Genomic DNA, 24,419 nt, shown 5'->3' with positions numbered 1-24,419 from the left:
GTTGATTTGAAATCATACCCATCATTTTCCTTTATCTAAAGGGGCTGCCAACTTGTTCTAGATCAGGATCAGCAAACTGCAGCTCATGAGTCAGATACAGCCTGCAGCCTGTTCTGTAAATAAAGTTTTATTGAAATAATCCATGCACTTTCATTTGTATATTATCTATGACTGCTTTTGCTCTACAGTGGCATAAACAATTACAACAGAGACTATATGCATCGCAAAGCCTAAAAAATTTACTATCTGGCCCTTTATAGAAAAAATTTGCCAACTTCTGTTCTAGATTAATTCATATTTGTTTTAGAGCCTTTGATTAGACACTAGAAAACCTGGGTTCCAGTCCTGCCTCTACATTCGAATGAGCTCTGTGACTTTGGCCACGTCAGGTTCCCTCACCTTTAGGATGGAGAGGCAGAACTCTAGGTTTTCCAGTCTCTTCCAGCTTTAAAATTCCAGAAACCTAATTAACTCTGGTTTACTTAAAATAATTTAGGGTTGACTTTTTCTTACAGATTGAATTTTGGGTTTCTCATAATCCCTCTGGAGCATATTAAACACACATATGAGATGCATACCCAAATTTCTATACATGCTCAGTGATTTTAAATTAATAATATAGCTTGCCTCTGTGAGCTCTACCTGTGCCAAGTGTGGAGGCGGGCACTTTACCTCATCTTTTTTAATCTTCAGAGTACCTCTCCATAATGGGTATGAGCGTTTGTGCTGCTGATCAGAGGGAGAGCTGGGACTTGAACCCAGTTCTAATGGTAGAGCTCCATGCTCTTTCCACTGTAGCAATATTGTCTCTTTTCCTGCACTACTTCTGTTCAATTCAGTCACTTGAATATATGGTAGCACCTCACTTATCCAGAGGTTGCCACCTAAATTATTCAGAACACAACCAACGATTAAAAAGTAAAAATACAAAAAAGATGAATAATCAAATAGATGTTCACTCTGCCATTAAAAATATCTCCCAAGGTTCTCTTTCAGAGCATGTTCATTTTTACTTTGAAAACAAATGTGAAAACTGGCTTTTGTTGTTGTTGCTTCTCAGATCTATAATTATTGGCAAACAAATTGGAAATGGAGGTGGATAGAACTACTGGTGCAGGTGTCTCTACACCAGTAGAGATAGTGACCACTGAGCCTGCATATAATGGGGAAGGATGATACATTCCAAATGGCAAGAGCCTAAAGCAAGCAGCAGTCTTTGGCAGCTTAGTGTAGGGACAAATCTGCCCAGGAAGTTCCCCCTGGCACTGGGAAGTTTTTGCTGCTTATTGTAAAGACCTTGGGGCAACAAAGAAATGTTGAAAATTAGCACTCTCTATTTAAGAAGGTGGAGAACAAGCGTTCTATTTCACTGAGCTTTAATAAAATTATGAAAGATGTTAGGAATCTTTAAGAGATACACGTTAGCTATTTGAATTTTACTCTATGTGGAATATTTCCTTCCTTAAAAATGCTGAACAAATGAAATCCTGCCCAGTCCAGATTATTTAAGAAATCTTTCTGCAGATAGTCACCTATTTGGCCTCCTTTTTCTGGTCTTTGTTATTGTCTTATTCATTGTTCGCTCTCTGAAAACGGTGCTCTGGAGACAAGTAATTAAAAGTTTGCTGTTGCAGTTTCATCTATTACCAGATTTTCTGCACACCTAATTAAATCCCAGGGTTTGCCATTATCTCTTTTTATTCCCTATAGCTTTCAAGGTTTAATTGTTTTCCTTTTATTTTTTTAAAATTTTTTTCAAAGTAGAGCCCATTTTCTTGAGTTTTCAAAAAACCGTCTTGCCCTGATCCTTTGTGTATTATTCATTGTACAGTTAATCTTGCAGAAGGTAAACTTGGTGTTAGATACTGTGCCTAATGGTTTGGATGTATTGTGTCAATCTTTACTACTTTAAGTCTGTAAGGTAAGTGCAGAATTACAGGCAACCTTCAGTGAATGACTGAGCTGTATTTCAAAGATATATTTGCAGATTAGCTATTTCAAGCATGAAAGATATTTTCTCATAGAAGCAATGTTGTGAGTATGTCTCTAGGTTGGACTGCATTACCGACACCTATTAGCCTCATAGCTGATATGTGTAAATCAGTATCTCTGTGGAAAGATACATCCAGAGCCCTCAATGGGATATGGTGGGCCCATCTTCCTAGGGTCCTTTCATACCATTTTATTCTCAGATCTTCCTTATGGACAGATGGACAATGGGAGTGAAACCTCTCCAGATTCAAATAATTTGTGTTAGTTACAGAATGACTAGCCTGCTGTAATAGAAGAGATCATGAAATACAGTGGCTTAAAGAAAATAACACTTAATTTCTCTGTTAAGCAATAGATCCAAGATGAATTTTCTAGGTTGTCAAGTCAGGCTTGCCCTGTGAAGTCATCTAAAGACATGGGTTCCACCCATTTTTTGCTTCACCAATCCCTAGACCATGGTCCTTGTCTAAGTGATTGAAGCTGGCTGAGCCCTGTATCTGTACTGCAGCTTGTGGGAGGGCAAAGAGAAGAAGTACATGGTAGCACATCCCTTTTAAAGCAGGCAAAGTAGAAGCAGAATCTGCTCATATTCTCTTATGGAGAACATAGTAATATGGGGCTGGGAAATGCAGTCTTTAGCTCAGCAATCTTGGGTCCACCTTAAACTCCATTACTATGAGAGAGGTGGAGAGCACATTAGGATGGACAGCCAGGAGTCCCTGCCGTATCACAGTGGTGGTTCCCATGTCTAGACAGTGACTCCAACAGGATGGAACTTGGTAGGTGTGGCAGAAGAGATGTGGGTGGAGGATGAATACAGTGACCTAGTGGGATGCTGGAACCCCAGCTACTGTAACTTCTCAGAAGCACTTGTCACAGGTTTTCATGCCCACCTGACCCTCCCTGCCTTTCTTTTTGCTTTGAAAGGTGGGGGCGGGGGCAGGGCCAGTTTGATAGGCTGGAGATCCGAGCAGTGGTACAGGGCCCTGTGCTTAGAAAGCTTCCAGGCTTGGTTTAATGCTCTGCTGTCACTGTCTTGAAATTAACAGCTTTATCTTTATACTTTTTTTTTGACATACAATAAACTGCATATATTTAAAGCACACAATTTGATTTTTTTTTCTTATTAGTCATGTATGTATGGCAATCCCAATCTCCCAGTTCATCCCACCCCAGCCACCCCCCCAGCTTTCCCCACTTGGTGTCCACATGTTTGTTCTCTACATCTGTGTCTCTATTTCTGCCTTGCAAACTGGTTGATTTTTAGCATTTTTCTATATTCCGCATATATGTGTTAATATGCAATATTTGTTTTTCTCTTTCTGACTCACTTCACTCTGTATGATCGTCTCTAGGTCCATCCTATCTTTATACTTGTGTAAGTGAGGTTTGATGGGACAGTGGAGCATGCGTGTGAGTGGCGGGGATATGCTAGGTGGCGGCATATTGGTCGAGTGGTGTGGGTGCTGAGCAGTTGGCCTGGTGGCCCAAAGCATGTGCCCGAGGACTGTCTGGAAGTCCACAGAGCCCCAAGGTGGCTGGGCCAGAACCTGGGCCCAGATTGGTGGCCATGATGTACTGCAACAGCAGAAGCAGCAACAGAAGCAGGTTTTGAGGGTGGCAGTGGTGGGTTTGGCCCTGGGGAAGAAGAGGGGCTCCACATGGGGACCTGTGGGAGGCCAGCTTGGTCGATTGTCCCTGGAGCCTGTCTGTGTGGCATCTGCACAAATATTAACTCTCCACCTGAACCATGCCCACTGGTGCTTGGGCAGCCGACTTTGTTAGTAAATTATTACACAATAAAACCACACACATGAACATTGCAATAAAGCATTTATCAAAGAGTTATTAAAACTCTTCAAAGACTTTTAGAATCCTTGGGAAACATTGCAAAACAAATATCCACAGGCTTGGAAATAGAAATTACAGTTAACCATTGTCAGCGGAAATAAAAAAGATTATTTTTATGTGCACCACTTATTAATGAGGTGCACTATTTTTGGGTGTAACACTTATTAGGGAGGAAGATAACAAAGTGAAATTTTCCCTTAAAATTGACGAAACAGCTATAGAATGTGTAAACAAACATTTTGAATCGTATAAAATTGAGTTCTTGTATGATCTCCACGATTTACAGGAAATATTAGAAGAAACATTAAAATGCCATTGTATAAATTTACATTTAACATTAAATTCAGACTTACACAGAACTAATTCATATGAAAAGTTAAACCTTTTCATTAATTGCTCCATGAGAATCATCAGCTCTAGGTATACCAAAAATTGTATTTTGAAATAATTTATCAGAAATATATCCCAGCTTATAAAATAGCCTTAAAGCAACAAGAAAAGTTGTGTCAGAAAAAAGATTCTTTCAAAATTAAAAATTAACAAAAATTGTTTGCAATCTTGTCTTTTTGTCAAGCTACCAATACCATCTTCCATTATATAGACTGAAAATAATGTTGCTGGAAGTATACATTTTGATGAGTTAATAAATGAATTTGCAGAACAGTGAGCCAGAAAAATCACATTAATAATGTATCATTATTAAATTATGACAGAAAGTATTTTTTGTTAAATTTATAAGTTTATGTTGTTTCTCATATATCACTATGCCTGCTATTATGTTTTATAAGTGATAAAATATTTTAAGGGAAAATAAGCATATATTTTAGCATTTTTAAAGCACTATTTTTTCCCCTGCAAGAAGCCCCACATTCTTTTTCCACTGAGCCCTGCAAATTATATAGCTGGTCCTGGCTAGGGGACTAGTTTCTGCAGCTGCCTCTTGGCTGCTTTTTCTATGCCTGCTACAGAATAGCATGAAGGCTCATAGCTTCTTTGCCCTCACACACATAGCTTTTTTGAGTTTTTAAAAGGAATTTTGGTTACTAATGATGAATGAGAAAGAGGAGGAAGTCAAGGCCAGGCTTCTCATCAGGCCTTTGTCGTCTTCTGTTTCTTCCCTCAGCTCTTGCCTCTTGGGAAAGTCAGAAGCACATGTGGCTGATAGCTACAAAAGCTTTGGTTGCACCAAGGCCCGATATCAGATTCATTTACCTTTTAGAGTGTCATTCCTGAGGCTTTTGAAAACTCTTATTACAGAAGTCGAATTGAATAGCGATTTTCCCCTAGTGACCTTACATGGTCCAAGGTCCCTGCCACCCTGGATTCTTCCTGCAGTAGAATTGACTGAATCAACCTGAAACCAAGAATAGTGACTAGAGAGAGATACCAGATCATGGCATCTTGACACAGGGAATGGGAAGAGGAGGGCAGTTGGCAGGTTGGAGAGAGGGCACACCTCCTCAAGCCAGTCATTTGCAGGTGGCTGTTTCTATGTAAGAGCCATAGAAAAAATTGGGAAACTATCAGGGCATCTGTGGTTGGCAGAATAGTGGCCCCCAAGGATGTCCCTATCCTAATCCCTGGAACCTGTGAATATATTAATTTGCGTGGCAGTGGGGAGTTACAGTTGAAGATGGAAATAGGGGTGATACTCATCTGATCTTAAAATAGGGAGATTCTTCTGGATTATCTGAGTGGCCCAATGTAATCACAAGAGTCCTTAGCAGTGGAAGAGGGAAGCAGAAGAGAAGAGCCAGAGAAAGAGATGTGACGCTCATGCAGGATTAGAGCGATGCTATGTTGCTGGCTTTCAGCATGAAGGAAGGGAGCCGTGAGCCAAGGAAGGGGAGGCCCAGCCTCTAAAAGCTGGAAAAGGCGAGGAAACAGATTCTCCCCCAGAGCCTCCAGAAAAGAACACACACTTGCCAGCATCTTGATTTTAGCCCAGTGAGAACCGTGTCAGACTTCTGACCTGCAAACTTGTGAGAGAATCAACCTCTGTTTTAAGCCACCCAGTTCAGGATATTTTTTTACAACAACAATAGGAAACTAACATAACGCCCTTGAGTGTTTTCTATTAAATGCATGGGCTCTGGAATCACACTGCTCCGGTTTTAGTAAGTAGCACTGCTACTTATTAGCTATGTTATGGGAGAGAGTTATCAACTTTTCCTATCCTTGGTCTTATCCTCTGGTACATGAGGTTATCACCTCATGGCTGTGTTCTTAGGTATAAATGAAGGCCTTTAAGACATTGCCCAATAGACAGAAAGCAGTTGATAAGTATTAGCTTAAAGTCGTGGATATCTGATCCTGGGTAGAATTTTTAGCAAAAGAGGACTTCCCTCCTCTCTGGTTCCCATGGAGTTCACTGTTCCCCCTTCTGTGCCCTCTGCTGCTCCTGTGTTGACCCTTGGTCTTCTGGGGCCTTTTTACCCAGGTATGCCTTTGCCGGGGCCCCACTCTTTAGATTCCACCTTTTCCTAATTTTTTATACCAATTTTCCAATATCTTTAAAAAAAAAAAGATTAAAAAGATATATATATATATATGCTATCTCTGGAGGTATTAATCACTGGTAATGACTTGTCTCTTGTAGTCTCTATAAGGTGTTATGATTACCGTCATGTCCAGAATGTCTAGCCTCCAAAATTTTTGGTTGGTTGAGTAAGTGAGGAGTCCCCAGGAACTGCCTTTTAATTGAGGACTTTTGGCTGAAGTTAAATGAGTAAAATCCAAACTGAGGAATTTCAGCTGGGAAATATTTTAGGCAGGGAGCTCTCCCAGGAGTCTTTTGAATCAAGTCAAATTTTACAAAGTATTTGGCCTCCTTTTCTGTCTACTTGTAAACAGCCCTGGAATGGTTGTCACAAAGTTTTCTTAGGAGGATAGTTGCAGAGAAAAATTGGCAGTTTTCTTCAAAGCTCTTAGAGCAGAGAAGTTTGGAGCTTATGATACTAACATTTCAGAAGGCCTTTTCTACAGTGGGGGAGAGTTTCATTTCAATGTGGGTACCATGGTGAGACCTTCTAACAGGCATTTGTAATGAGATTATCTTGTAAGCAGATCACCTGCTGAAAAATCATTTCCATTCCACAAAAATCACATTAGGTACAAATTACAATTCTAAAAATGTATATAAAGCCACTTGAAATCAAACTGACAACTGGATTTCTGAAATTATTGGTTGTTATGAGAATGGAAAAAGTCAATTCTGAAATAAATGCATCAAGTACTTTGAGTGTTCCATAATGCACTGGTCTATGAGAATTCATAGTTTTGTGTCTGTATTTGAAGTGTAAAGTGATTTTTATGTGATTTTATTTTAACATAATTAGTGAAAAGGCATAAAATACAATTGTTTTCTAACACTGTCACGTACCTGGACACTTGTCACAGTTATAGCATGGGCTTTGCTCTGCTTCGTGTTGTGGTCTCCCTCTGGCGGTCGGTGTTAAGAAAGGGACTGGCTTGAAAGTAGCCATCCAGTTTCTTCCCTTTGGCATTTCGCTGAAACGTAAACCTGGGAAGCATCTCGAGAGTTCTTTTATTCTATTCCATTAAATACAGATCAAGCTGTGTGTTTCATATTTTGACCATTTCAGCAATATAGGAGGCTTTCTTACTTTAACAAAAATCAGTGAATCAATCTGTAGCCTTTCCCCTACGGCCATGGCAAAATCAGTTTTGACTATTAGGAAACCTGACTTGATTTCCCTATCTTTGTTGCCTATTTTTGGCGTGTCTTGGCCAGAATATTTGTCTTAATTTTGGCCACGATATTTTCCGTCTGTTCTAGAAAGCCTCTGGGTTGAAAGCAGAGTTTATTTAGCCCACGCTATATGTCCATCACTCTTCTAGGTCCTATAGCTATGCTAGGAAACAAAACAGACAAAATCTCTGCGCTCCTAGAGTTTCTGTTCGATGACATACATATAGATATGGTTTATAAAGACATAAACCATAAAGACTGGTATAGTTGACCTCACATATATGTATAACATTTCTGTAACTGAAGAGACTATTAACAGACAAATAAGTGATGGCTTGGGGAAAAAATAATTGCAGCAAATGGAGTTTCAAGAAATCAATAAGGAAGAAAATCAGTTGAAAAATGTGCCAAAGATAAGAGTAGGCATCAATTGGGAAGGAATTTTATTCCTTTGTGGTAATAATTGGCAGAAGTGCGATTTCATTATTTCGAATTTACCCAGTACAGACGCAAGCAAAGGATGTGCTTTAGAAAAGAGAAGTCTCCCAGCTGGAATTCCCTGTGAATTTCCGCAACCTGTCTGGCGGTGAGGGTCTCAAGCTGCGTTCTCTGCTGTGGCACCGCGCAGGGGCTAGTGCTGAGCATGGCTGCCACCTTGTGCTCCTGCTTGGAAACTGCACATTCCATATCCTTTTGGCAAGTGGGAGAAAATGGACCTTTTCCCAGGGGCATCACCCCCACGCTGAGCTCAGTTCCCCAACCCATGCACCATTGGCCAACCGTCATGTTATAAAGTTTCCCAGGATTAAATTAAGCACAGAAGGTTGATCAGTAAAGTATTTTCAGATGTTACTACATCACTGCTCAGACTGCAGTATTGAGAGCTTATAGTGACAGGCACATGGTTTTTGACTTACCATTATCTGCAGCAATCTTTCCTCCTTTTAGGGGTAAAGTAGACTTTTCCTGACTTGACCCAGGGCTGACCTTGGTGCCAGATTACTTGCCATTCGTTTCTAGTTCCTGTATATCTTTCCTGAAAGTCCAGCCTCTCTTAACCTCTCTTCTCTTCCTGCCTTGGCGCATGTTGCCCCCCTGATTGGATCACTGTATCTTGTTTACAGGGGACACTATTCCTGTTTACCAGTACAAAGGGGCATGTGAATCCCGTGAAGATTTTGGAGAAAAATTTAGTATTTTTCCCCCTCCCTCCCTCTGAGCGCTTGGGTGCTGTGTACCCTGTCTCCTAGTCTCAGTAAATTGGCAGCTATGACTCTGGAATGCAAGTTAATTAAATTGTGCTTATATTTAGTTTTAGGCAAGGTTGATTTTTCCATGTCAGCTTTAGTGTGGCTTTGTTATATATAATACTGGTAACCAGGGATACTAGGAGAGACTTTATGCAGCTGCGTTGTGGAGGGCACACAGAGTAGAAAAGTAGAGGAAGCATGGGAGAGAGAATTCAGGGACCTCTGTGTTCCACCAGCATGTAAATCATTTAATAGGACACAAATGATGTAACAGTAAAAGTCAGCTTTCCTGGAGCCATTGACTTCCTTTTTTGTCTATGAGCCAAAGAAAAATTAGGAATTTTATCCCTAGATGTTGTTATATTGGTTCCTGTGTGTGTTGATCTCTTCAGACTATGTTCTTTTCCAGTTATCTTGGTTGTTACGAAGAATCCAGTTGCCCTCACCTCCAGGTCCAAGCGGGCAGTGCTGTATCTACAAGATTGGAGAGAAGAACACTCTAGTTATTTGCAGGTTAATCCTTTAAGCACAAGGCGTTTTTAAGCACTTTGTGATGGCCATCTTTCAGAAGTGAATTACACACTTCCCAAGCTTAGTAAACAGAACATAGTGGGCTTGACGGGATTCGGTGCCAGATGCTTTCCATCCATTACTGATTAATATATACTCAAAGACAATTCTAAAGAAGGTGGAATTCAAATAAGGAAACTGAAGCCCCGAAAGGTTAAATTACTTGCTCAAAGCAGCAGAGAATTTAAATCCAAATCCGTAATTTTGCTACAAAATGATTTTTATTTTGGTATCGCAGGCTCGTCATTGTGAATAATTGCTTCTTGTGTCTGTAGACCCAGTCAACATCAGTATGGATATTAGGATGAGTGTTGATGAGTTAATTTTCTCGCCATTTTCTTTTAATCATAATAGCATTTAGAATTGAAGTGACCTGGTTATTTGGGGTGGTTTAAGCTTGAAGGGTGAGGTAGATGGAAGTATCTAGGTTTTCCCGGCTCTGCCTTGACTCAACCAATGGAATATGTGCTGTCGCCATGGCCTTCTGCATGAGGGCGAATGACTGGGGTTTGTTGTAATCTGTTAAGAGGATGAAGAGTAGAGGGTCTTGGGCAGAGCTCCAACCTAGAGCTTCAGAGTCTTGGCATCCAGCTGGCAATCTGACCTGGAAGACAGATAAGATCCTTCAGTATCCTGAAGATCAGAGAATTTTCAGGAATGATAGTGTGTTGGAATATTCTGTTACAGTCATTAACAGTAGAGAGTAAGTGGGAAAGTGATGTAGTACAGTCTTCATGGGATTGGAAGTGAATTTTCAGACATTAGCGTAGAACTATAACCTTGTTACCACAGCGTCTATATACCCTTGTTACCACAGCGTCCTCGGCCTTCCTTAACCAATAGAAATTGATAAAAAGGCCAGACAAGAAATTCAGGCAAGGCTTTGTTGGGGCTCCTGTAACAGGTTCCCTGGCTTGAGGTGGGGGTAGGGGCAGATCAGTGGGTCGGGCCAGAGGGGTGGCTTAGGTGGTTTACCCACTGCCTTGGTGGTGCTGTGTGCAGGGCTCACGGGTAGTACTCTGCTTTTGCTCTCAACACCCTGTTTTTGCTCCCAACGCCCTGTTTTTGCTCCCAGCTCTTCAGAAGTGGCAGCTGGGTTTTTGGTCTTTTTGTATCATGTTGTCCATACTTTGCCCCAACTGCATATGCCTGCAACTATTTTTGGTCCCTTATAGTTTCTTTGTATTTTTGCTGAGGAAACTTTTGTCCAGGTGCAAGCACTGTAGCAAAAGGTCCCAGGTCCTAGTCTGTCTCAATCTGTTCTTGAAAGGTATTTTTTTCAAAGTTCTTTTCACAGTAAATTCTAAATACATATGTTTATTCTATTTCTGGGTCTCAGGCTACACAGTATTGTGAAGTCATAGACAATTTGTTCTAGCTTTTAGATTATCAGTACATAAAATAGACAAAAATAAAAGAAACTGGGATTAAAAATCAATTTCGGTTGAGTTGAAAATGAAATTCACAAGCTATTAACTTGTAAAATGATATCAGTCCAATTTGTGTAGCCCAACAAATGAGAAAAATACCATGGGATGGCTCTTCAAACTGATTATCTTTCTTTGTTTATCTTTCTTCTAAGTCTTTCTGTAGATGTCTTGACTGAGTTACACATTTAATAAAGATCTGAAAAACATGTTAATATGTATAACTTTTTAGATACTACCATATTCATGCAAGAGACTTATTTTCTTTCCAAATCATATATAGCTACTTTATTTCTCACAGGTTTATATGCATGCATTAACTGTTTTATAGAAAACATTCAACAGTTGTTTGAAATTTGTCAGAGGTATTGTCTATAATATAGTGTCGTCATCATTTTATGATTCATAGTGAATAATCGCAAACTCTCTTTTGAGACAGCCTTATGTTTGGAGAAAATCTCAAAAATATTTTAAAGTACCACTAGATGAGAATTCCTTGTTGATAAAGGTTTTATTTCCTAAAGTAAGTTCAGAAAGTAGCCCTCCACCCCTTCCTCCCCCAAAAACCTCTAAATGTTTGAGTAATTATTTCTGAATTTAGAAATCTCTGCCTGCCTGATAATCCCTGACAGGAGGGTCGGCAGTAAACATGTAGTTTCTAACTTGCTTATGTTCTTTAGAAACTTGAAATTACATTATTGCACTTATTTGCAGGAAATGATAAATGAGTCCTGATGTATATCTTATTTTCCAATGATTTTTGACAAAATTGGCCCAGAGTCTTATTTAAGTCTTCTAGACACTAAACTTGAGGTACTAAACTAGTATATTCTTTTAAGACAATCTCTGTTTGGAAATTGTTTTTCTCATTTTTAAAAATTTCCTTCTCTCTCTCTCTCTCTCAGCTCTTGAATGAATAAAGATTCCTTTTAAAAAAGTTTTTTTAGACTTCTGCTTGCCACTCTATTTCTGCCAGTCCCTGATCATAAAGCTTGACTTCCTGCTTTTTACTCTGCTCTTTCTTTACTTTCTCCCCTGTCTAGTTAGATTTAAAATCTACTGGGCAAGGTTTTATCTAACTCTATTTTATACTGTGATTTTACTTAAGATGTGAATGATGACATGAACTGCTTTCTAAACTCTATTTCCATTCCTCTCCTATCAGAGTACCACCAGTTACAAATCTTTTCTTGTTTCCTGCTAATGATTTTTAGATAATTTTATAATGATTGATTTTTCTGTAGAATGATAGATTTTCCTTCAGGCTGTCGGACAGGCAAGAAGTATACTTAACTCTTATTTTCAGAAATTTAAGCTGAAGGCCAGCTGGCAATGTTTCCGTTGATTCAAAGCATAGCTTTATTTCAGAGGTGAAAAAAATGAGTCAAGGAGTAACTTAGTCTTAAGGACATTTAATTGGGGAAGTTGTTTTGAACTTGCTTTGAACATTGGTTTGACAGAGATGGTTTCTGACTAAGAAAAACGTGTTATATAATAGGCACTGAGGGACTTGTAACTAAAGAGTTGGACTGTAGTGAGGGCACCGGTTTTACCTTATCTTTGCAGCAAGATGGTCACCACAGATCATAAAAGAGGAAATCGTGGCACTTCTGTTTTTAGAATATCTAAGTTAAGAGCTCTTTAAGTGCATTTATGCAACAGACTGCCTATTATACTACCTTGGAACTAAGATGTTGAAAGGTGCTAATAGAGTCATTTGCATTCTCTGCAACAAATGAAAAAAATCTATGTAATAGAGCAATTTATTAAGGAAACATAAAGGATGTGTGGTGTCATCTGTGCATTCTCAGAACAGGGGGACCAGCCTTGAGGAGAGAAAGATTGAGCAGAGATTATGTGATCACCCAGAGTGGGGTGGTATGGGGGAGGGGTAAAGGTAGAAGCAGAGGATGGAGGAGACATTCCCCAAGGCTCGGAAGGGGACTGGGCTTTGGCGTGTCCCTCACGTAGCACGGACTGGTGAGCACTTGCTTGGGGGAAGAGACAGGGTCTCAGAGAGGAAAGGCTGCTTGGGGCAGCCAGGAAAGTTGATGTTGGGGACCATGGCCTTGGCATGACCCTGGCGTGGTGTAGACGTGATGGAGCATTCTGTCTACCACAAACCCTGAGGGCTTAGAACCATGAGTCCTTCACCCCACCCATTCTCTGAAGAATGGAAAGCCATGCCTTTCCGCAGTTCTTCCCTTGGATCCTTTTACCACCCTGAGGAGGGAGAGCCCCCACCCCTGCCCAAACACGCCTGAAGAATATTTCTTTTCACCTTTTTGAGTGGGGATTAATTGAATTAATTTGATTAAGTGAATGAATTTGATTTAGAAAAAGTAAAGTGATGCGGCATTTCTTGCCTCGTAGTATCAGACCCACACCCACTGGGCTTTCACACAGGGCCCTTCTCAGCTCATTGTGGCTCCAGGTCTCACCTCTCACGCTTATTTCTCTTGTTTTAGACCTTTCCTCAACTCCTTCCTGCTATGCCCGCCCCTCTTGAGAAGTTACTCATTTTGCATCCCATTCTTTCAAGTCTAAATATAATGAAAAGCTAAACATTCTATAATTAAATTCAGAGCTAAGTATTCATTGCCAAGAAAATGGATTAGAGCTCTGTCAGATTTGAACTGAACACTTAAAATCTTAAGGGTGAAGGGGTTTTCAAACTTGTTTTTGGCAGCAGAAACCCATTTTCAAAGGAAATTGTACATGAACTCAAATGTATAAAGCAGGTAATGGTAGAGCTCTCTGGCCGAAATGGAGTAGGGGACCCAAGACACCCCCTTAACCCGTAATATGACCCCAAAGTCTCTTTCCTTGGTATCCTGGAGTTCATCTAAAAATCCCAAGGAATGGGTAACATGGATGTAGGTGTTGGGAAAATATTAGACACATCATCACAGATCAGTGGGGAAGATTATTTTAAGTAGACGGGTCTTTGATACTCATTGTCCTAACATATCAGCCTATGCCGCTGAGAAACCAGATTTGTCTGTGGTTTTGTGTGAGTATCCTGCTATAACAGAGAGTGGTTATCATGTTTCACCAGCGGTTTATTCCTCTAGCAATTAAGATAATAAAATTGTAAGATATTTATTGCCTTTGAACATGTGGGACCAAAAAATAGGAGTGATCATGTAGTCTTGCTAGACACCTTATATTCTCGGTCGTCATTTATTCATTTAACAAATATTTATTTCTACTCTAGACTCAGGACACAACAGTGAGAAAAACTGATAAAGTTCCTTCTCTCAAAGAGCTTACGTTCTAGAAGGGAGAGGGTGTAAGCCAGCAAATACTTATCTTCGGCTAATATAAATTATGTGGGTCATAAAGTAACTGGGGTTTGTTAGTTTAAGTTCTGATGGTGCCATTAAGTGACCAGCACAGGTGCCTCTCACCTCCTATGTTTAACAGATGTCTAATAGATGAAGAAGAGGAAGAAGAGAATGAGAAGGATTTCTCATTAGAAGAACTTAGAAGACGGATACTTCTGAGGACGTCACACTGTAGTGGTGGGATTAAAGGAACAGGCAGATATGAGACAGGCTTCATAGTTAGACTGTAAGTACATTCCTGGCATTGATGACCCTCCATCCCTGTGCTCCTGTATCTTCAGGAGTGGTCACCTTTCTTTGACCTGTAGACAGAATTTAATACCACTCCATGCTCCCTCCAAAGAATGTACTCACACAAAGCATTAAAAATCATATTTCTTTTTTCCCCACTCCCCTTGTAATCTGCTGCCCCGTTTATCTGTTCTCTTCTGCAGCAAAGGAGTTGTTCTTCCATTCTGGGCTACTTCCTCTCCTCTCATTCTCTCTTAAACATACTCCATCAGACTTTTGTCCTCACTGCTCCATTGAAACTGCTCTTACCCGCGTCCCCATTTCTCAGTTTCATCTTACCTGACTTATCAGCACCTTCCAGCACAGATGATCACTTCCTCCTCTTTGATACACTTTTCTTTACTTGGCTTCCAGGATAACACTCTCACCTGCTGGGTTTCCTCCTACCACCCTGGCCACTCCTTCTCAACCTCTTTCCTGGCTTCTGCTCTTCCCTGAAGCTGTTACACATGGGGTTTAATAGTTCAGCCCTTATGCATCTTCTCTGCACCATCTCACCGAGTCTTACTCCCCACTCTCTTCACTAACCATTCCCCTCAGGATCTCATCCATGCTCACCAGCTTTAAATCGATTTGCTGATGACTCATACATTTATATTTGTAGTCCTGTCCTCTTTCCTGGACTTTGAACTTATGTATCCAGTTGTTTCCTCTGCATTTCCAGTTGGGAGTCTACTGTATATGTCAGACTCAGTATGTCCAAATTGTAACTTCTGATTTTTTCCCCTTAGCCTTGCTCCTCCAGTAGCCTTCCTCATCTCAGCAGATGGCTGTTCTTGTCATCTGTCTGGCTGGAAACTTGAAGCCATCATTGGCTCTTGTCTTACACAACTTTCATCTAATGGGCTAGGAAACCCTCCTGCCCCTACTTTCAAAATATATCCATCATCCAATTGTATCTGAACCCTTCCACTGCTCTCTCCTCCAAGCCACCATCATCTCTTTCTAGATTGCTCCAATAAGCTCCTAATTGTTGTCCCTACTGTTTCCCTTGCCTCTCTGGAGTATTTTCAACACAACAGGCAGAAATCCTTGAAAACGTAAGTCAGATCATGCTACTCTTTACTCAAACCTTGTAATGACTCTTCTTTTTTATTGTCTAAGCTACAAAGGCCTTACAAAGCCCTCTGTGGTTGGGTCTGCCCTTCTTTTCTGCCTCACCCCGTGCTTCTCTACCCTTTTACTCTCTCTGCTTTAGCCACATGGGTCTCCTTGGTGTTCCTGACACCTGCCAGCTGTGTTCCTGCCTGAGGGTCTTTGCTTCTGCGCTGAAATCTTCCCGTGAGATTTGGTTAACTCCCTCCATCTTTGAAGTTTTTGTTCAAATGTCAACTTTCATTGAGACCTGCCCTGGCACCCTAATTAATTTGGGGACCTGTACTGCCCCACCACCATATCTCCTATCTCTCTTAATCTGTTGTACTCTTTTTTTCTTTATACCACTAGTTACCGTCTGACCTAATATATAATAATTTTCTTAATTATTATATTCATTGATAGTTTGTCTCCATAGAATATAATGTCTACAAAGCAAGGGATCTATTCTGTATTCAAGCTCCTAGAAGAGTGCCATTGGTTAAATAAATGAGTGAAAATATCAGAAAGCAACATAATCCTTGCTGATTCCATATGGCTGATGGAGGAAGTAATTACACCTTACATCAACAACTTGAAATGTCCCTTTCGATATTTTCTGTTTCCCAAAGGGTCTTCTCTACAGCGCCCCTCAGGGAGACTCAACCAAGTTTTTAACTTCTCTTTCTCCCAAGACGTTGTCCAACAGCACTGGCTCCTCTCTCCCTCCATGGGGATCTCATTCTTTTCATACAGAGCCTTCTGATACCCATCCATACCTACTACAGACATCTTAATGGTCAACAAAAGGAAGGGCCTTCCTGTTCATGTGACTTAGAGGGCAGAGTAATGAGCAAGTTTAATTATTTAAGGAACCTTGGGTTTCCTCTCTCCTTTCTCACCTCTTATCTTTCACTCCAGTCCTTTTATCAACCTACTGGGGGGAGATACAACACTCTTCCCGAGAAGTATTCTTGCATCAGCTACTAAAAGATTATACTCATTCTTTTTCATTTGGTCAAATATCTTTGTAAAAGGTAAGAGCAGTAGTGGTTTATAGTAACTGAATTTCGAGCAGCATGTGGATTGAAGGACTGACAAGCTCTCAGTATGGGTGCAGGTGACAATGCTGTGTGCCAGGTTGACCTTCTCTTCAGAGGGAGACTTAAACTTGAGCCTTAGACTTTAAACAAGGACTCAAAGGCATGGTGAATGAGGATGCTATTACTCGGAGACTGATGAGTAATTTCTGAAAGAGACTCTAAAATTTAACAAGCAGAGTAATGAGAGCATTTGCCAATATAAATGCTGCCCATAATACACACAGAAAACTGAGAGGGTTGGAAGCAGTTGCAGAAAATCTAAAGTTTGTTTCAGGCCGTGGATGTTGTTCCAGCAGTCTGTCATCAGAAACAAAAAGACTGAAAAGGCTGATCATCTTCAAGGGTTTATACTCTTCAGAATCCAATTAAGAATCACCTGGAATTCTGAAGTCCAGGCGATTCTGAATTGTCCTCATCATTTGGACATGTAAGCCAGCATCTTAGGCAATGTGTCTCTGTATACTGCTGTCACTGCATTAATATTAATTAACTGTCACAGTTATAAATGGAAGTAACTTTGGTGGTGAAGCATCTTTAGTTAGTAAAAATATCTTTATCAGGTGATGATCAGTAGAATGCATGCTACATGAAGGTGGGGAAGTAGTTTTGTTTTCTTTACTGCTGTATCTAATTACTGCTACAGTAATGCCTAACACATAGTAGATAGTAAATAGTCATTCAATCAATGAATGTTGATTTAAAGTCCGATATATACCTCTTAGAGTTATAGATGATGTGAGTGGAAATGGTGTCAAGATTGTATAGCATGACTTCACCTGAGGGAATCTCCCTTTGTCATCTTAAGGGCTCAGTCTAAAGGCTGTTGGAAGATGATTGTTATAAGACAGTGAATTATGGTTGAAAAATCTCTCCAGAAACTTGTTAAGAGCTCTCTCAGTGTGTTCTCTAAGAACCGAGAGCTCACAGAGAATGTCATCTCATCTGGTCCAGTTCATCTGAGGACAGACATTTATCTTTTGTTTAGAGAGAAAAATAAAGGCAAGTTAGAACTTTTAGCTGAACCTGGTACCCTTGAACTGAACCCTGTCAGCTGCCTGCGTACTAGAAATGGGGAGCGGGTATGGTGTGGAGGATTAGGCCCGGAGTCTGGACCTCACGATTCTAGGGTAGTTTTCACCTTTTCCTAACTCCATGGCTGTGAGCGATTGCCTTCTTAACCATGTGATGCTCGAGTTTCTGTATTTGTAAACTACCACTTGCCCCAAGGAAGTTGTGATAGAATTCCCACCTGTCTACTTTATGAGGCTCTTTGGAAATTCTAAATGAGATATCTCTGAAACGCTTTGCTAGTTGAACAGTTTTACACAAATGAAAGTGGAGATTCTGAATACAGGTTAGGAAGAAATCAAACAGAAAGAAAATGTACAAAGCTATCCTAATTGTACAAAAATAATATTGATTAATGAAACTATGAACGTCCAAAGAACTTCCAAAGAAAGAATAAGAAGAAACAATTTTCAATGTCCTAAAGCCTTGGGCAGCCAGATCTCCAACTGAGAAACCACACAGAAGAAGTCAGTTTCTGCTGAATCAGCAAAGACAGAGGCTATCGATAATCAAAACAATGCAAGCAATGCCATGTTTTAAATTTGATCCAGATTTGATATAACCACACATAAGAATGGCTTTATTGGAGTAAAATATATAGGGTCTTAAAGATGAAACCTAAATGTTAGAAGCTATTTAACGCTGAACTTTCAGCCACATTTCCCAAGGAATCATCAGAGCCATGATGGAGGGAATTCCGCAGTAGTTCTTCTGAGGCATTGCAGCTGCTGAAATGCAGACAGATGGAATTTCTGCACTCTCTAGTATAATACAGAAACAATCCCACAATAGGGTAAACATTTACTCCTTGAAAATTTTTCTCTTAACCCTAGAAAGAGGCTATTGTATAGACTGGCCGGTAAAATCTTTAATGTTTTGGTTTTTCATTTTATATCTAGTTTCCTGTATACCCTTTAGGAGTCTCTGTCTATAGCTATAGGCGTGCAGTCCTGTGCTGAATCCTCTAAGACTATACAAAACGTAAGCATGCTTCATGTCTTGGCAGTCGAAATCCATAGATGCCATTTGTATTGATACAGAAATCCTGGGATAGAATGGAAAACCAGACTTTCATTGCTGATACTGTGAAGGTTACACAAGAAATAGCATCATAAGAAACATACCGAATTGACTAGTACTTAATGTTCAGCAAATGGAAACTCTCATTCCTTGATAGCATTGGAAAATAACCCACCAGTTGCATTTTTTCCTCTGTCCTGTGGCAATATATTGGGCTCCATTGTGATGGAGGTGACTTTTCCCCATTAATTACGGAGCTACCTCCTGAGTGCCAGCCACTCTGCTGGGGAACATGGATGTATAAATGACATGGGTCTTACCGCCTGGAATGTTCAGTCTAAACTTCTCTGAGTTTCTGAGTTAACTGTTCCATATTTCCTGGTTTCCTTTAGTTAGACAACAAGGTTCATCTCATCAAGGAATACACGATTCAGGGAGTGGTGACAGTGACCAGGCAGGTGACCACAATGCTGATCCCACTAACTTTTGTGGCAGGGAGACAGAGAAAGAAAGTTTGGGGAGGGTTATATTTATTTACTGTTACTCTGAATTCAGAACTCATGAAAAATGTTAGTTTTTTTTTTCCCCTGATTATAAAAGTAAGACATGATCATTGCAAGAACACTTGTAAAATACAGAGTAAAATAGAATGAAGAAAATAAATCCTAATACCAGGAATATTTCTATTACTTTCAATCCTAATACCAGAAATAATCATAGTAACCTTAGATATACTTCTTTCTAGGCCAAATTTTATTACGCTTTTTTTTAGAACCAAATGATGTTTTTACACTTAAATTATCTTGAATGTTGGCCCAAGACATTATTTTTAACAATATAATTTTCAATGGCTGTAACAGTATTCCTGTTATGGAGCTACTAAAATTTATTTAACCCGTCTCCTATTATTGCATAGTTGTTATTTCATAGTTTCCTTGTTATAAACTGTGATGGTATGAATATCCTTAAGTATAAAAATTTGCGCTTATTCATAATGATTTCCTTTGTATGAAGGCCAAGAAATAAGATTGCTGGGTCAAAGGTTATATACATTTAAAAGGCATTTGATGCATATTACCAAATACTGAAGTGTATTTTAACACCCATTTTGTTGAATTGATATCCTTTCATTAATAGTTTCCCTTAGAAAAATCTTTCTAGCTTCTTCTCTTACATTTTGTATCTAATGTAATTTTGAAACAATTGAATATTTGTTGAATTTTGGGAACAAAAAGAACACCGTAATACTTAAAGCAAAGAATACCAAAATGCTATGGTGTTAAGGAAAATAAAAGAATGAAAATATTATTAGCTAATGTTTCCCATTCCTGATGTCAAAATAGACTCTGATATTTTTAACTGGCATTTTTATTAAGGCAGGTAAATAAATATATTTCAAATACAAGGCATGGGGTCTCTATGCCTGAGTTCAAGCAAGTATCAACTGACTATTTGTAACTAACTTTCTCTACAGGACATTAAATAAGTTGTGGAAGGAGAGGGTTGTTTTCTGTTTTTTGTTTTTTTTTTAATGTTTGTTCAATAAATAACATTTCACTTTGAAATAACTTTCTGTTATTAAGAAAAATACTCCCACCTGGTATTTTCCCCCACATAAGCTGTGCAATTGATGAGGCTGCTCTCTTGTGCTGTGAAAGCCCACTGGTGATTTTCCTTTTGCTTTTCTCAGGCAAACACTCTTTGCAGTCTTCCTAGGTAATTTTACAGTTAATGTTCTAGAAGGCCAGAGAAAAATTGGTGACAGTGAAACTGAGGGAATTGGGAAGCACATCTGTTGAATAGCAAGGGAAGGTTTTCTTTCTATTCTTTATTTCTCCTAATTTTAAAAGGGAAAAGAAAAAACCAAACCCTTACCCCTCTTATTTATTTCGACCTTGTTTTCCCTTGTTTCCCCAGTGCTCTGCGGAGGGGGTGAGAGCTTCCTGTGTGCCAGTGGCATCTGCGTCCCCAGGAAACTGCAGTGTAACGGCTACAACGACTGTGACGACTGGAGTGACGAGGCACATTGCAGTATGTGGCGGGCTGTGTGGGGTTTGCCTAGGCGGACAGGGATTCCACGCCGGGGCCTGGAAACCAGAGCGGCTGCGTTGTCCGGTCCCGACAACCGCAGGCACTCGAGTGGACTGCTTTCAGTTTGCTTTTCTTAAGTGAGCCAGTGTGTTTATCTTCACCCTTCCCCGCCCCGTGTGACAGCTGTGTGTTTGCACACCTTTCAAAGGCCCGATTTCGTTAGGAGCTGGACGTGCATGGGAGCAGATCAGGGATTGAAGTGTTTTTGCTCAAAGTATTTTAAAGTTGGGAAAAGGCTTTCTTTTTATTTTGTTTGGGTGAGAATTTTTGTTGTTGCTTTTAAAGCTTTAAGAATGTAAAGGTCAACTTTTTAAAAAAGGATATTTTTAGTAGGAAAATTTTTCACCCTCATGATTTTTAACATTAGTGACACAGAAGATGCAAAACCTCCTGCTCGTTTCTGCTTCCTCTCAATCTGGAGAGGGGGATGGCAAGAACTGTTTTGAATGCATAGATCAGTAGATGCAGCCTTAAACATCCTCAGTTTACTTAGCATTGATTTGATTAGTCATTTTGACTAAAATGGTGGTTGGTCCGATGTTGTGTTTGTCTGCTTGGGCTGCCTTACAAAAAACCACAGGCCGGGTGGCTTAAACAGCAGAAATGTATTTTCTCACAGTTCTGGAGGTTGGAAAGTCCAAGATCAAGGTCCAACAGGTTCAGTTTTTGGTGTGAATTCTGTTCCTGACTTGCAGGCAGCTGCCTTCTGCCTGTGTGCTCACATAACCTCTTCGGAGGGGGAGAAGGGAGAAGGGGGAGAGAGAGCCCTGCTGTCTCTTCCTCTTCTTAGAAGGGCATCAGTTAGGGCCCCACCCTCATGGCCTTTATCACCTTCTCCCAGGCCCTATCTCCAAACACGGTCATGTTGGAGGTTAGGGCTTCAACAGAAAAATTGTGGGCGGTCACAGACAGTTAGTCCATATCAAATTTATATTCAGATCTCAAATTGGTTTGCAGTTATGCAACAGATAAAAAGGAAAATTAGCCTCAAGAATACATTTCTGCATCCAAAACAGGACCATATGCAATGGTGTTCTAATTGCTTTTGAATGGTTATATGGCCAGCAATAGTTACTATGGGAAAAGCTGTGTTTTACTCCCATTCGGAGTTTCCAAGGCTCTATATGGGCTCATCTCAATTGCTCACCTCAACTGAAAGGCTCCTCTGGTATGTTTGCCAGGTGACCAACTCTTCTTCCATATGAAGGGTTAGGATGCTTATTTACCATAACTTTTGAAAGACAGTGTATTATGGTAGTATTTAGGATCAGTTTCCCATACTGGTGTTCCACAGTACCTGAATCTTGAAAAAAGCTTGGGAAACAAATAAGTTTGAGAAATGCTGTCGATCATATCTGCTTCTTAGAGAGTTACAATACATATTCATGAATTAAAGGTTCTGATAAATCCAGCAGTTTTTTTAAAAAAAGTTATTTTATCTTGACTTGGTATTTCCTCAAAATTATTTGTTTGTATATACTTTCACCTTTATTTATTTATTTATGAATTTATTTATTTTGCATAATATCTAGCATCCTGTAGAATTTCAGTTATGCCACCATATTTTCTGGAAATGTTTTCACTAAAATATTTGTTTTTAGAATTTGGAATTCTCTCTTCAGAGAAACCGATGGCACATGGTTGTACATGAAAAACAATTTTTTAGGATGTTTATTTACATTCGGGGGTATTGCTATGGACTTGGGAGCAAATATTGTGCATAGCACCTACAGCAGGGATTTTAAGTGGGCCAATAGAATTATATACAGTAATGGGAGTTAGAGTAGAATCTCTTGTTTATCTCCCAATTATGGCCCACGTCATGTGCCTCTACCCCCAGTGCTGGGCCAGCCCTGGCTTCACCATCATGTTTCTCCACCACACTGAGCATTGCACTTTAAACAGTAAGAACTTTCTGCTGCATTTGTTGAAATTGAATTTGAAGTAGTAAATTTCCCTAGTCCGTGACCGAACAAAGAAGGTATTATTATGATCATGCAAGGTAGTCAGCAATGTCCTAGGAGTGGAAGAGTTTAGTAAGACACGGGCCTTCTTCATGAACACGCTTCAAAAACCATTTTTCTTAGTTCGTCAAATACCTGTCTATGAAAATGCTTCGTTAGACCTTGAGAACTTTGCATGCAGTCGTTCCTGACCTTACAAGGACATCTGCCTCTGAGCTTTCACATTCAGTGCTTGTGGCATTTCAGTATGCGTGTTTACAGAAGGCACCACCCTCCTGTTGTCACCACCCTGCAGTGAAGGAATAGTGTTAAGTCTGAAATAGGGTGTGGATGCAAATCAGAGCTGGAATGCAGCCCGCAGATATTTCTGAGGGGAGTAGGAACCTTCGCTGGGTATTCCCAGTGGGAGCACAGAATTTGCCATGTTCGGAGGGTCCCGGTGGGTACAGGAGGAGGGAAGAAAGGGAAGGGATTTGCTATTTGTGAGTGCCCTAATCAACGGTGCTAGAAGCATCTACCTATATGATTTGATTTAATTTTCAGCAAAGGAAGTATTACTCCTTTTTGTTCGGGTGCAGAGCCGAGGCTCACAGCAATGAATGAATTCACCAGTAGTTCAGAGTGCTAGATTTGAACCCACTCCTGAGTGGGTCCCAATCTAACTGTTTTCTCTAAACGGTGCTGTCTTTGACTTGCCCATGTCCATAAAAGTGCGAATTTGGTCAATGATTGTACTCCAGTCATTCATTCGACAGGAAAGTGTTTAGGTTGGATGCTCTATTATGCTGAGGGAGATAACTGTCTATTACAGGGGCTCTCCAGTTGTCTGGGACTACTTACTGACCTTCCCCTGCAGCACATTTTGTCATGTTTATTGGTTGCTTTGTAAGTACCAGTAAAACGGACAGATTTCCAACCACCTAGAACAATTTTAGTGGTGTAACAAAAAGATTTTTGAAAATTAAGAGAAAAAAAAATCTTTTTTTAAAATTCCTAGCTCTGTGGCTCTAGGCAGGCTACTTCTCCATGCCCTGGTTTTCCTTTTCATCGAGGCTGGCAGTACAGTAGCACTCCAGGAAGCCCCACTTGCAGAGATTCTAATTCCGTGGGTCTGAAGGGGGCGCCCAGGCAGCTACCTTTGTAAAACTCCTCCAGTGATTCTAGTGTGCATCAAGGCTTGAAACCACTGCACCGGAGGGTGTCTGGTGTCTCTCTTGTTGCTAACATTCTATAATCTTTTGATTCTATAGCCAGCTCTAGGACAGTGTCTAGTGCGTAGCAGGTGCTTAGCAAATGAATAAGAAAGCCTCCAGGAAAATGGTTGTCACAGGGAAAATAGCTGCCACAGGGTCCCCATACTTTGTGCCACATAAACCGCTGTAAAATTAGTTATGCTAATTATCACACAGTATAGTGATTAATAACGTAGGGTCTCGAATCAGGCTGCCTAGGTTCCTATTTCTTCTTTATCATTTCCTGCCTCTGTGAACATGGCAAGGTACTCCGTCTCTCTGGGCCTCAGTGTCCTCATCAGTAAAATGGAGACAATAAATAACAGTAACTACCTCTAGAATTGTTGGGCAGAATAATGAATCCCTGGGTGGCATCCAAGGACTCTCAAAGGGCGTTAGGATTTATGGTCGTGATCTGGTTGTTATC

At 40.2% G+C, this 24,419-nt stretch overlaps 1 protein-coding gene and 1 long non-coding RNA gene across 2 annotated transcripts in view; one reads left to right on the top strand and one right to left on the bottom strand.

The window, feature by feature from the left end:
* The window catches only part of CORIN (corin, serine peptidase), a 205,138-nt gene that overhangs the window by 90,737 nt on the left and 89,982 nt on the right, over positions 1–24,419 (top strand). The window contains exon 5 of the mRNA XM_057726907.1: positions 20,623–20,736. Within this exon, the coding sequence (XP_057582890.1) occupies positions 20,623–20,736 (114 nt within the window). The remainder of the gene's footprint in view (positions 1–20,622; positions 20,737–24,419) is intronic.
* LOC130848035 (uncharacterized) lies at positions 18,352–20,423 on the bottom strand. The gene is made up of 3 exons (XR_009052512.1): positions 20,303–20,423; positions 19,026–19,188; positions 18,352–18,413 (listed from the first exon to the last, which is right to left on the bottom strand). It is a non-coding gene; the product is annotated as an uncharacterized LOC130848035 (long non-coding RNA).

This window comes from Hippopotamus amphibius, chromosome 3 (genome assembly GCF_030028045.1).
Source record: "Hippopotamus amphibius kiboko isolate mHipAmp2 chromosome 3, mHipAmp2.hap2, whole genome shotgun sequence".
NCBI lineage: Eukaryota > Metazoa > Chordata > Mammalia > Artiodactyla > Hippopotamidae > Hippopotamus > Hippopotamus amphibius.
The sequence above is the reverse complement of the archived record's forward strand: the minus strand, read 5'-3'. Positions and strand labels throughout refer to the sequence as shown.